The sequence below is a fragment of the Echinops telfairi genome, unplaced genomic scaffold, assembly GCF_000313985.2.
Source record: "Echinops telfairi isolate 266 unplaced genomic scaffold, ASM31398v2 ScPeMD7_70;HRSCAF=299, whole genome shotgun sequence".
Classification (NCBI taxonomy): Eukaryota; Metazoa; Chordata; class Mammalia; order Afrosoricida; family Tenrecidae; genus Echinops; species Echinops telfairi.
In genome coordinates, this window is record NW_022103968.1 from 37,234,813 (window position 1) to 37,248,619 (window position 13,807).

The 13,807-nt window shown below is 45.9% G+C and overlaps 1 protein-coding gene across 2 annotated transcripts; it reads left to right on the forward strand.

Moving 5' to 3' along the window:
• Positions 1 to 1,957: 1,957 nt before the first annotated feature.
• Positions 1,958 to 13,397, forward strand: ANKRD1 (ankyrin repeat domain 1). 2 transcript variants are annotated; one of them, XM_045291603.1, is made up of 10 exons: positions 1,958 to 2,073; positions 2,625 to 2,804; positions 3,953 to 4,090; positions 4,415 to 4,522; positions 6,200 to 6,298; positions 8,005 to 8,103; positions 8,267 to 8,365; positions 8,468 to 8,566; positions 12,546 to 13,151; positions 13,225 to 13,397. In XM_045291603.1, exons 1-9 carry the CDS (start codon positions 2,047 to 2,049, stop codon positions 12,654 to 12,656), a joined length of 960 nt encoding a protein of 319 aa, XP_045147538.1. In that variant the 5' UTR covers positions 1,958 to 2,046; the 3' UTR covers positions 12,657 to 13,151; positions 13,225 to 13,397. The 2 variants fall into 2 exon arrangements, with proteins under 2 accessions (XP_045147538.1, XP_004701137.1); XM_004701080.2 differs by having other exon boundaries at positions 12,546 to 13,121; positions 13,195 to 13,397.
• The last annotated feature ends 410 nt before the right edge of the window (positions 13,398 to 13,807 follow it).

Genomic DNA, 13,807 nt, shown 5'->3' on the forward strand with positions numbered 1-13,807 from the left:
CAGCCTTGGAGTCCCGCAGAGGCAGTTCTAGCCCGGTACGGTTGCCATGAGCTGGAATCGAGTTGATGGCTGCCAGTTTGGCCTTTTTGCTTTTTCCTAGTCCGTGTTTTGGTTTGGGGGGGTTGCTGTCTCATTTTGAAAGGAGCCAGGTGGCATGCATTGCACTGCTAACTGCTACATCAGCAGTTCAAATCCACCAGTCGCTCCACAGGAGACAGATGAGGCCTTCAGTTTCTGTAAAGATTGTCCAGCCCAGAAACCACTGGGAGAGGGGCTGCAGTGAGTCAGAACTGGCTCTATGGAAGCGAGTTTGATGTGGTTTGGTCTCAATCTGAGAGTTCCAAAAACATCGCCCATTGGCTGCTTAATTAAAGGTAGGGGTGGGGTGGGGAGAAGAGAATGCCAGTTGTCTTTAAGGACTAAATTACTTGGATGATTAAGGGGAGTGATAAACACCAAGACCACAGCTCACAGCCACCCGCCCAGCTGATTCCAACTCAAAACAATGAGCACTCTCCTCCAGTAATATCTGCCTCCCATCATACTTCCCTCATTTCTTTTCCTGGAAAAATATGGTTTTAAGTGGTTTTGAAGCTAGTAACTCCAATTTCTCATTGAGCTGTAAAAATAGATTGATGTCTTGTATACGTCACTACCCCTGAAAGAGGAATGTGAAGTAGAGCCCTCCCTGAAGTAAAGCTCCTCCACCCCTCTGGCAGTGTTCTCACCCTGGCTGCATCGCAGTCACCCAGATGCTTTGAAACTTAATTGGTCCCCAGGGTCACCATAAATCTACACAGGACCCCCTGGAGGGGACCCACGGATCTGCATGTTTAATACGTTCTCACACAGGTGATTCTTTTATGTGTACCTTTGACAACGTGGCCTCATGATTAAGGTGACCAGACGTCCCGCTTTTGGACAATTTTTCCCACGTCCTATGGTGTTTTTAAAAAGTCCCAATTTTTGGAAAGAATGTACGACAAGCTAGGGTATATGGTTTTCGGCTGCCATGTGGCTATTTCGCCAAGATATGAGTTTTATCAATGGTGTCCTACTTTACCAATGTTAAAATCTGGTCACCTTACTCATGATAGTCAAAGTCATGCCTTTGAAAATATTTGGTCTCATATAATCTAGCCCTGAACCACTTGGATCCCATGAGAACAGTGGTTCTCAACCTCCCTCATGCCGTGACCCTTGAATACAGTTCCTCATGTTGTGGTGGACCCCTCCCTCCCAACCATAAAATTATTTTTGTTGCGACTTCATAACAGTCATTTTGCTACTGTGATGAATCCGGCGACCCCTGTGAGAGGGTCATTGACACCCAAAGGGGTCGCGACCCACAGGTTGAGAACCACTGCTTTAGAAGAAGAAAAAAAAGAACCAGTAAGTATACTGTTTTAGAACACAGTAAGCATGTCATGTGCTAATTCAGTCCAGTGACATCATAGAATAAAAGTGTACCGCTGAATGCTTTTAGTTTCTGATAATGTTGGTAAGGTGGCATGTCATGGGGCCTTTTTAGCCCCAGACATCACTCCAGAGAATTCCAAACAGATATAGGCAAGTGTCATTAGGATCCGTGTGCCTCCCTCTGAGGCTGGTTATGCATAGAAATAAGATGTGCCGAAGTATCACTTCCCCCCCGCTGAAGTGTTGAGAAGCGTGGTTATCTGACAGATAGTCCTGGGAGTGTGAATGGGGACCAGGAAGGGAAAAGTGCAGCTATGTGGTGCAATATCAACAGACAGCTGTGCCCTTGATAAGTAGGATGACTCGGATTGTTGAGTGGTGCGGTCATACCAGAGGACCGGCCCTCTCACATTTCTTCCTGATGCACATGTTCAGTGGGCTGGCTTGTCAGCCCCGCCCTCGTCAGCTTCCCAGACACTGAGTCTGGAATGAAAATTCACCTGCCTCTGAGCTGGCTGCTGAGTGGGTTCCCAGGTTGGAAGATTATCTCACCCAACCCACGCTATATAAACTGACCGAGGTGGGGGGACTCAGCAGGGTTCATTCCACAGACCCACACGGGCAAGCATGGTGGTGCTGAAAGTGGAGGAGCTGGTATGTAAGCTGCATTTTCTTTGCCCAGTGAAAACTGGCTCTGTCTGTTTTTATTTGAAAATTGAAATGCCTCTTTCTTTTAGGCACGGTGCATAGATATTCTGAAACTGCCGTCACCTGTTGAGAGCTCCCAGTAATGAATTATCTGCATATTTTATCTTCTCCTCTGGCTTCCTTACTAAAGTGTGAAATCACTTGTAATTATCAAAATACCTTCAGGAAGATGTTCTATCCCAGGATCATATATCCAGAAACTTTATAACTCAAGGCCAGTCATGTTATATCAAAAGGGCGGAAGCTGGAAGAATCTTAACTAATGAGAGGGGACGGTGGCTTTCCTAGGAGAGATGTTATTAAGCAAATTGAAAATATATTTAAACATGTCAACTGAATCTAAGCCTTTATTTAAATAAGAGACTAGGGCAAGCACCTGACAGAAATCCTGGAAGACCTCCGAGCATCGGCCTCACAGAGGCAGGCCATGGCCAGGGAGGGAAGGCATCTTCTGTGGAGAGTGGCCCCAAAGCACTGGTCCTTCCATTCCCCCCCAGGTCACGGGGAAGAAGAACGGCAATGGAGAGGCGGGGGGGTTCCTGCCGGAGGATTTCAGAAATGGCCAGTATGAGGCTGCTGTTACCTCGGAGAAGCAAGATGACCTGAAACCACTCCCAGGCCACCCTGTGAGCCGGGCGGAACAACAGTGGAAAAGCGAGAAACAGAGAGAAGCAGAGGTAAGAGTCTTCTTGCGGGCCCACTGCTGGGAGGTTGGGGCTGGAGCCGAGAAGGCAGGGAGGAAGGAGCAAAGAAAGAAACAGAAGAAACGCAACCTTTCCAAAGACTTTCCTTCCCTAATTCTAACACACAAAGAGGCGATTTCTATGGGGCAGGTTATAGGAAATGATTCTTTGACCGTCCTATTTCCTCTGGATTCTGATCAGTGATTCAATGTGCTACAGCCCTGGTGGTATAGTGGTTACACATTGGGTTGCTAGCCACAAGGACAGCTGTTCGAAACCATCAGAAGCTCTGTGGCATAAAGATGAGGCTTTCCACTCCTAAAGAGCTACGGTCATGGAAACCCACAGGGGCAGTTCTACTCTGTCCTTTAAGGTTCTAAGAGTCAGAATGGACTCACTGGTTGTGAATTTCGGTTATGTTTTTAACCATATCCTGATACAAAGATAGATTAGGAAACAAAAATATGTCAGTGAATCTCTGATGTTTTATGTTAGTTACACTCCATCTAGTTAATCCTAACCAAGGGAGAGCTTTATGTCCCCTTCCATGGCATGATTTATAGTCCATAGATTATTGTTTTGACTATGCCCAATATTTGTGCTGACACAATCTGTGTTGCTGGTGAATATTTATTATTTACTCACCACAGATAAAATATGCATTAGTTAGGACAGTCTGTTTCACACGTCCTGCTTAGAGAGGTAAGCCACTTAAGAGAGGTAGGTATTAAAGAGAGAGACATTAATATTTTAGAGCTTTATGATTATTGACTTCTTTGGAGTTAAAAAAAAGCTTTAACTTTTGAAGATGATAAGAACGCTTTCCCCAGAATTCTGGGGCTTATTTATGCTAGTGATTACAAAATAAGCACTTAAAAGATTAGAGTAAAGAAGGGATGCCTTCAGTTAGAGGACTGATTCTATAAGCAAAAGAAATGAAGCTGAAGGAATTAGCTGAAGAATTAGGCACTCAAATACATTAATAAGAAACACTAAATTAAAGTTAATGGTTAATTTTAGAATTATCATCATTTTATTATTTCATTTCAACTGTTCAAATATTTTCTTCCAGAGTTTTGGGCACAACCAGAATGCTTATCAGTAGAACCCATCATATAATGAAATCTGAATTTCTATTTTAGCTCAAGAAGAAGAAATTAGAACAAAGGTCAAAGCTTGAAAATTTAGAAGACCTGGAAACCATCATTCAGCTCAAGAAAAGAAAGAAATACAGGAAAACCAAAGTTCCAATTGTGAAGGAATCTGAACCCGAAATCATTGTAAGTGTTGACTTTGCACTCTATACCCATTAACCCATTGCTGTCAAGTTGATTCTGACTCATACTGACCCTATAGGATAAAGTGAAGCTGCTCCACAGGGCTTACAGGGCTATATGTGGTCTTGAACAAAGCAGAGCGCCGTATTTCTCTCCCATAGAGTAGCGGGTGGGTTTGCACCACCAGTCAATATTTCAGTTAGCAGCTGAGAGCTGACCAGTCACTGCACCCCCGGGGCTGCTGTGGGGCTGTGTCACGTGGGTATTATTATCTGGCTGGATGTTACAGAGCTCACAGTAAATGCTCATACGATGTTTTTGGCTTAGGCAGAACCTGTGGATGTGCCTAGGTTTCTGAAGGCTGCCCTGGAGAACAAACTGCCGGTAGTAGAAAAATTCTTGTCAGACAAGAACAATCCAGATGTCTGCGATGAGGTAAGTTTTATATAAAAGCACTGCAAAATCCAGCTCATTAATTGTGTGTTTCTTATTCTTTCCCGCAAACCTTGTTAATGGCATGTCAGAATCATTCCACCTGAAGCTGCTTCCCCAGCTGTTGCCACATAAGGAGCATAATAGGAGAGTGCACTGGTCCCCCCCCATGCTTCCCCACCCCCGGACGCCCCGCAAAAATCAGAATCACACTCTTTTCTATACTCCATCTGTCAGGCTGATCTCTCAGCCTGTCTTTAATCGACTTTAAATAAGACAGAGCCAACAAGTCACTCATTTGGGGGGAAGCAGACCCTTAGCATCATCTTTGCTTGGTTGGACCCCAACCCCTCAGTATTAGACTAAGAGTCTGGAGATGAGAGTTCAAGTCCCAGTTCCGTTGCTGCCTGGCTATTAGATCTTTAGTACATAGTTTACATGCTCTGGGTCAGTTTCCTTTATCTGCAAACAGAGGCTATTGGAATGAGAGGATGCCTACAGTTGTCCATTGTTGTTAGGTGCTCTTGAGTTGATTCCAACTCGTAGCAGACCCTGTGCGATGGAACAGGGGTTCCTGGCTGTAGTCTTTATGGGAGCAGATCGCTAGGTCTGCCCCCTGTGGAGTCAGTGTGTGAGTCTGAGCCGCCAACCTCTAGGCCATCCATCAGATACTTGACTGTGTAGTCTCAGGAGGGTTTCTGTTCAGCTCTGACAGTCTATTGATCTATTCCTTAGTAATGAAAAATTAATCCACTCGTTCAATTTATCCGACAAGACAAGTCCCCTTTCCTTTTTCTCCTACAAACTGAATTGGGGATCATTTTTTAAATTGTACGATAGAAATGAGACATTCTCTTAAAAAATGAATACCATTTTAACTGAAGAAAACACTTTATTGAGAATATATATATACTCGAGTGTGCATGCAGATCAGACAGCTTTCTTATCAGGGGCTGGGGGAAGGAGAGTTGTGTTGAAGAGATCCTAAATTTCTGTTTGAGTTGATGTGAGAGTCTTGGACATAGATAGTCGGGAGAGTTACCCACACTAGGGAGTGTAATTAATATCCCCTAACTGGGTACTTGACGGAGTCCTGGTGGCATAGTGCTTGCCAACTGGGCTGCGTACATGCACGGTCTGCAGCGGGAAACACCTCTGGATCTGCAGGAGAAAGATGGGGCGGCCACCAGGTGCTCTCCCGGAGAAAGGGGAGGCTGCCTGCTTCCCTCAGCCCCTGATCACCTCGAATGAACTAGGGTCTCTATGCAATGGCATAAGAAGGAATACCTTTTGATATTCAGCCTCGCTCCGGTCCGATGGGAGAAAGCTCTCTGATCTGCATGGCAGCTATGACACACAATGGAAGTGCAAAGTTCAAGGATGAGAAATGTCCGCATTTGGGTAGTTTTGAACCTTTTAAGTTTGCATCCTTCAACACAGACCTCTGAGCACTTAGAAAATAACATGGCAGGAAGTGTAGAACTTAGTTGCAGGATAAAGTCCCTAGTTGTTCTGCAATGCTCGTCCATTTGGCATTTCTAATTCATAAATGCACACTCGAGTTTCTATCACTTAGGCCATCAGAGCCCCAGCCTCGTGCCGGTTCCTTGTAAAGGAAGGGGCTTATGCACATTTTCAAATGCATGGCTCTCTCTCTTTTTTTCATCTCTCTTCTGACAGTACAAACGGACAGCTCTGCACAGAGCTTGCTTGGAAGGACATTTAGCGATTGTGGAGAAGTTAATGGAAGCCGGAGCCCAGATTGAATTCCGTGATATGGTAAGTATCTTGCTTCGCTTGGAAATGAGCCAAAATAAGTTGACTGGCTGTACGAAGCTGGAGAAAACCTACAATGAAAAGCCAGGCTGATGGGATTGAAAATTGATCTGAAAGAACTGGGTGAAAGCTCATTTCTCTGTACAAAGGAGAGTTGGGAGAGGAGACGAGGTCATGTGGAAAGCATTTTCCATACATATTTAGAAAGAAGGGCGTGTTCCAGGACAAGGAAGAAAATACAAACTCTTGGACAGAATTTCATATCCTCACCAGAGAGGTGGGTTTTAATTTTAATCAAGTCAGTGGCCTTACCAAGAAGTAATCCATTCAGTGCTTACCTCTCAACACACCCTGTCCTTCCATTCTACCGGGGAGCCTACTCGTGGCCTCCTGACTGACAGCAGTAGGGGATCGAGCTTGTCCAGCTGCACATTTTACAGGACAGATGTCCATTGCCATCGGTGAGATCTGAGGCTGGACTATATGCTAAATGAATCGCCATCGAGGGAAAGTAGCTGCTTTGCAGACTTCAGTAATTCAGCCACTGCTGATGTCTATGAAGACCGATAGACAACATACTTTATGAACTAAAGACTGGGTGTAGAAAAGACTTCGTGTAATTACACGGAACCCAATTGGACACCATAGCAAAGTGAAAAGGGGCCCAAAAAAAGGCTTGCAAAGGCCTTGGGTAAAAGGGAGGCCCCAACACACGCATGTTTTAAAGTAGAAGTAAAGAACTCTTTGAACACATGCTTGCCTGTAAGGCCTGTTGTGGTCACGCTGATTCCTAGTCGTAGTGACCCCAGGACAGAGCAGGGCTGTCCTGTAATCCTCAGGGAAAACGGACTACCGCTTCTTTCGCGCATGGAACAGCTGGTGGGTTTGAACCTCCGACTTTTCTGTTGGAAGCCAAGTGATTAACCACTATGCCACACAACAACATCATAGGTGTGAGCTTTGGAAGCCCAGACGTGGGCATACCAACTAGAGCAGCGATAAAGGATCCCAGGAGAAACAAGTACAGTGTGCAGTCACCCCAAGTCGCCCAGCAGTTGGGGCAGAGCTGTGTTGGCATCAAAGACAGCAGAGAATCAATACAAGACCGAGAAAGAGCTACAATAGGGTAGGTCACATCCTGGTTAAAGTTCTTCTTAAAGGGACTATTTTTATTCTGCTCAAATTGTCAATACATTCGTCTAATACATTTAAGTATATTTGGCAAGTATAATTTAAAATTCGGGGCAGATGTGGATTTGAGTATCTCTTCGGCATCTGATGGGCTGCAGGTCCTGGGGCGAAGTGAGTGGAGCTGTTTTGGGAGCCTGGCTTTTTTGCCCGTTCTGTCTACCTCATCGTGTTACTATGGGGTTTAGATGCATCTAAAGTGTGCAGGGCAATGGTGGGATACAGTCAATTCTCAAGCAATGCTAGGATCTCTTTTTGTCACTGGTAGATTTCCGAGGAAACTCCCTGTGGTAAAAGCATACATGCACAGGAATCCACACATGAATACACAAACACACATAGAATTCAGCTGTGACTGGAACTTCTGACTTACAGTAAGAATCGGCAATCTAGGTGAAGACAACCCAGTGTTGCCAGAGAAATCTGAGCAAACCTCGGGATCCCTGGGCCTTAGAAACCAAGTATTCACTCCTTTGTCAGGTTCTCATTGACAGTTGGGTCCTTTTTGCTTCCCTGTATAGCTTGAATCAACAGCCATCCATTGGGCAAGCCGTGGGGGAAAGCTGGAGGCCTTAAAATTGCTACTGAACAAAGGAGCAAAAATCAGCGCCCGTGATAAGGTATTTCTCATCCTCCTTCCCCTGGGCCCCCCAGCCTCATCACTGTAGTCAGCAGTTGCGCGAGCCTTGTGCAGCCACCCCGGACGTGTCTCTTACATGCCTTGGGGTCTTGGGAAGTCGCTGTCCTGCCTCCCAGCCCATCAGCAGTGTTGGCATTTTTCAGTTGCTCAGCACAGCGCTGCATGTGGCTGTGAGGACGGGCCACTACGAGTGCGCGGAGCATCTCATCGCCTGTGAGGCGGACCTCAACGCCAAGGATCGAGTGAGTATCATCCATGGTTCCTGATCCCCAACCTGGGATCTGTCCTGGGGCCCTCTGTCTGGATCCAGACCGGCCTGGAACCGGTTTATTCTGCTTCTCTAGGAAGGGGATACCCCTCTGCACGATGCTGTGAGGTTGAATCGGTACAAAATGACCAGACTGTTGATTATGTACGGCGCAGACCTCAACATCAAGAACTGCGTAAGTACTATCTTTGGGCTTTGCCTTTGACAGAGCATTTTGTGAATATTTGAAAATATTTCCACAACAGAAGTGTTGGATGGCGGGGTGGGGGTGGGGGAGTGAGGGGTAGTGGATATTGTGATGATGTAAATGTCCATGTCCATTCCCATTAGGACGTTGTTAACCTTGGTAATAACTCAAGTGACTTGGTTGGGGAAGGGAAGACGATCTAGCGGCTGTGATGGCTTTCATGGGAGTCCCTAGGTGGTGCGAGTAGTTAACACTCAACACTCTTGGCTGCTAGCCAGAAGGTTGCCAGAGGTGCTTTGTCAGAAAGACCTGGAAATCCATTTCCACCAAATCAGCCTTTGAAAACCGTATCAAGCACAGTTCTCCTGTGACATCCCGGCTTCACCATGGGGTCACCAGAGTAGAACGGATCCACAAAGGTTTCCTAAGCTGTGCTCACCACAAGAGTTGATGGTCAGGTATTCTCACGCACAGCAGCTAGTGGGTTTGAACTACTGACTTTTTGGTTAGCAGTCTACCACTTACACCGAGTCACCAAAGCCAGGGTGACCAGAGAATCAAATCCAGAGACACTCATATATGTATAAGAAAGAGCTCTATATCAGGAAGTAATTATATATATCCAGAAAGCATCCCAGCCTAGTCTCACTCAAGTCCTTAAGTCCGATACTAGTCCATAAGTCCCTCGTTAGACTCAGGCAGCCACATGCAATGATGCAGAATACAGGAAGATTACAGGCCGGTGGGTGCAAAGTCATGTGGATTCAAAGGCAGTAGAAGCATTACAGGGGTCTCGTAGCAATCAGGGTTAGCCAGCAGGAAGGTGAAGGCAGAGAGAGGTGGGGTAGGAGGTGGGAGAGAGGTTCCCAGGGCCCTCCTTATGAAAAGGCAACACCTACAAGGAGTCACCATTAGTCTGTAACCTGGTTGACAGGCTAACCTCCACCCCCTATACTTTCATATATCTTCAAGTTGAGAGGAAATTATGTAACTACCACAGATTCTTAGTGCATAATATCGTGCCTGGTACCACTTTTTAAAGCTGGTCTTGAAAGTAAAGCATGGTCAGAACTACTCACCTTCACAGGCACCTGTCGACGTCATCTGCCTCAGCCACCCCTGGCTGTGTCAAGGTAGTTAGGGATGGTCTGCAGTTCTACAGTGGTCAAGGCAGCCGTGGGCCAATGAGAGAAAACTAACCCATGCTCTTCCTCCCGAGTGATTCAGAATGCTCCTCTCCTCCTTAGACCAAAAAGAAAAGCAGTCACTTTCTTGCAGGGCAGCCATACTTTTGCCTACATTTAAAATATCATTTCTCTCCATTTACCACTTTGTCTGCACACCCTTCAGAAGAGTTTCCTATTCCTGAAAATGCTGTGTGAGTTCCTTGTCTTAGTGTTCCTTCCAATTCACCTCGAAGTGGGGCACATGATCAACATTTTCTGATGGCCCCAACTCCTAGTCAAACATCTTCAAATATAAGCTTTAAAAATATCACTTGGAGGAAAGGGTTTAAGCTACTGAAGAAAAATATTGAAAGATGTTTTGGTGAATCACTTGCTAAGAAGTAGGGGGTGGGGGTGGGGTAGAAAAACAGTTGTTGAATAGTGTGAGTAATTTCTTCCTCCGATTTGTGTTATTATGAGACTGAGATGAAAATTCTAGCATTAAAAAAAAAAGTAACTGGCTTGGTGATAGGAACAAAAGTAAGTGGGGGCTGCTTGGGACAGGAAAGCATTGAAGGCAGGATCCCTCGGGCTGAACACAAGGACCGGTCTTGTCCCATGTGCCTGAAAGCTCTCTGGGACAATGTAGCTTCAATGACATCTGCAAAGCTGCAGAAAATATGAGCTTTTTAAAGGAAGTGAGACATGATCAGAGCATTAGTAACAGACTTAGGGAAATGGTAAAGCAGGTAGGAAATCAGGAGATGAATTTTAATGGAGAGTCATACAAGGAAGTTATGAGAAAATAGCTCTCAATATACGAATAGGGCTCCAAAAGAGGATTCTGGGCCCATGAACTTCATGGGCTCAACGAATTGATACTTACAAAAATAAATAAATAACCTATTAGATGCCCTCTTGACGGTGACTGGAAGCAATGCAACTGTATTATTTTATTCTTGTCCAAAACCGCCTTAATGTCTACTGACAGGGTTCTTCAAGAAAGACAAACCGAGCTGTAGCCGTTTTAAAGTTAAGGTTGAAAACCAGAAAATTCAACCATACTCACTGCCATTGAGTCGATGGCAACTCATAGTGATCCTATAGGATAGTATAGAACTTCTTCTGTGAGTCTCCAAGACTGGAATGCTTTATGGGATTAAACATTGCCATAGTTCTCCCTTGGGGAGGCCGGGATTTGGAACTGCTGTGACTCATAGTCCAATTAGGAACCACTATGCATCTGAGCCCTCAGCAGGACCGTGACCTCACGTGCCTACAGGAAGTGGACAGAGCACATAAACCATGTAAATGGGTAGCTGGTAAAAATCTGTGTACCCAACTCTTATAAAGACTGTGGCAGGTCCCCAAACCAGCGCATGACTGCTATGTGGAACCAGAGGGGCTGTGTTGATTTTATTTTGCATAGAGATTCCAAACCCAATTGGGAAATCTCTTGACTTCTAAATCTTTCTAATGAATTCTAACTTTTTTTTTTAAAGTAAGCCCTGTTTGTCAAACGAAATAGATGTACAGACTGGTTGACATTTCAAATTACCTGTATGCAACCTTTGGGTGAAAGAGATGGAAAGAGTTCAAAATAAACAGAGGTGGGAATGTTTAGAACTTTTCACATCTATAGACAAAAACTGAGAGGTGGCATGGCTTTAATGTTTGTGCATATCTTGAGGCACATGAACAAGAGAAAGAAAAAGTTGGCATTTAATCACCTATGTCTTTGCCACCAACTTAAAAAAAAATTCTGAGGAGAGGCCATTGTAAACGCTGGGTTCTGAGAAATCTGTTCCAGGGGCAGTAATAGTACCTGTTCAGGACCTGAAAATTTAAACCGAGGAGTTGAAGCAACTCACATAACACCAGTTTCTATCGACCAAGAAATCATGTTCTAGTTTTTCATGAACTGGTTTTTCAACAAAAAGGGACACCACCAGCTTCCCACACTATCCTCCAAGGTCCTGCAGATACATCAAATCCAAAATCAAATTCACTGCCATCCAGTCAATGCCGACACTGACCTTCTAGGAAATGCCCCTGTGGGTTTCCCAGACCGGAGCCTCTCTGTAGGAGTAGAAAGCCCTGTCTTCCCCCCATGGAGCAGCTGATGGTTTCAAACTGCCGACCTGGCAGGTCACAGGCCGGCACCTAACTACTAGGACCCAGGGCTCCGGCTTTTCCCTAGGGGCTCCTGGAGATACTCAGGCATTTTCAAATCTCAAACCAAGTACGAGGGTGCTATTGCCACCTAGTGTTTAGAGACCAGGGATTTTACCTGGTGATCATTTCACAGGGAAACATCAAATGCCTCTCAGAGGAAAAAACTGGTTTGAATATAAAACTGCCCCCCAGTTAAACTGACATCACCCATTTTTAAGTTAGCTTTAAGTCAGTCTTTAAGTCACCTGTGTCGGTAAATTGGGACAGGAGCAGATGGCTCTTATGTAGCCTTCCTTTATAGAGCAGGAAAGATGGGGAAGCCTTTCAGCTGCTTAGACGCTCATATGCACCAGGTGCAGGTGATTGCAGGGAAGAATATGGAGTAGAGGTTGGTTCAAACCGTCAAACGAGGGCAACTTTATATAACATTAAAGGGCAAATAAGTCAGTCAGGGGACTCTAAATTGGACCCTTGCAAACCTCTGAAGGATTCCTTGCAAAAAGACATGTAGTAGAACATATTACAAGCTTCTATAAAGTGCACGTTGTTAAACACACAGAGAATGTGAATTGATAGATGCCCCCCCCCACCTGCCAGTCATGGTTTCTCGTCTGTTTTGTGATCAGGCTGGAAAGACCCCAATGGACCTGGTGCTGCACTGGCAGAACGGAACCAAAGCCATATTCGACAGCCTCAAAGCCAACGCCTACAAAGCCTCCCGCATCACAACGTTCTAAGCGCAGCCCCGGCATTGGAAGGCTTTGCACAGGGAGCGCCACGAGCCGCAGGCTCAGCTTCGGCCTCGCAACACGTCGCGATGAAGCTTCGAGAAAGCACGGGGATAGGAGGATTCACCTTGCCATTGGTTTAGTGACACTCACCTCTATTTATTTTTATTTATTGATGAGTGCTTCCTTTGTACAGCACACTTCCCGAGCCTCCCCAGTAGAAGATGTAGAAGAGTGCGCAATGCTGGGCGGGCCCACTGAGGCCACTGCGGCGGCCTCCTTCTTGCATGATACTTCAAGGTGCCTCTCAAAGACAAAGGGGGTCGCTGTGGCCCTGTTTTCTCCTGGAGTTTTCATGCAGTTGTTCCAGGGAAGCCAGGGCGGGAAGGCACAGAGGCAGGACGGGAAGCAGAGCGGGTTGGAAGGAATGGCGGAGGAAGGACAGGAAAGGCGGCCGCTGATGCCCTGGACCAGGTGTTTGTACTTAGTGGTGCGCTGCAGCAGGTGAGGAAGGATTGGAAAGGCGGCCGCTGATGCCCTGGACCAGGTGTTTGTACTTAGTGGTGCGCTGCAGCAGGTGAGGAAGGTCGTGAAGGGAAGAAGCCCGGGTAGTGGAGGGAGCTGGCAACCGAGCCCACCGAAAGAAATTCACTCCCCCAAACCACGAACGTCAAGACAAACTGTAAAGGTGCAGATGTCTATTCGTGTATGTACATTTTATATTCATAATAAAAACAAAAGCCAAGCCTCTTTCTTAGTCCTCTGAAGGGTGATGCGAAAGGACCGTGTGAGGACGACTTTCGTTATGGTGGGGGTATTGTTTCCCATCTTCCCCATTTTTTCAAATCAGAAAGGTCCAGGAGAACAGCCCTTGTCAAACTTTAAGGTGCATGTATTCACATCACCTGGGGATCTTGTTTAAAATGAAAATCCTGTTTCCCATGAGATGGGCCCCGGGAGCCATGCCTCCCAGGCTTGAGCTGTGATTTGACGTAATGGCACTTGGAGCAGCAAGCCCGTGCGCAGGAAGAGATACCAGCGACATTAAAGTCCTCTAGGGCCCAATATGTGGGAAAAGCGACACCTGGTGGTTTGGGTTATTACTGCAAATTAATCCAGTGCTGGGAAGTTTAACAGTGATCACCAGCACAAGACAGCTG

Excerpts from the sequence above, each read along its gene's own strand:
- ANKRD1 (XM_045291603.1), top strand. The coding sequence starts at position 2,047 with ATGGTGGTGCTGAAAGTGGAGGAGCTG. Across the intron at positions 8,104-8,266 it reads AAATCAGCGCCCGTGATAAG|TTGCTCAGCACAGCGCTGCA; the intron begins GTATTTCTCATC and ends GGCATTTTTCAG. Across the intron at positions 8,366-8,467 it reads ACCTCAACGCCAAGGATCGA|GAAGGGGATACCCCTCTGCA; the intron begins GTGAGTATCATC and ends CTGCTTCTCTAG.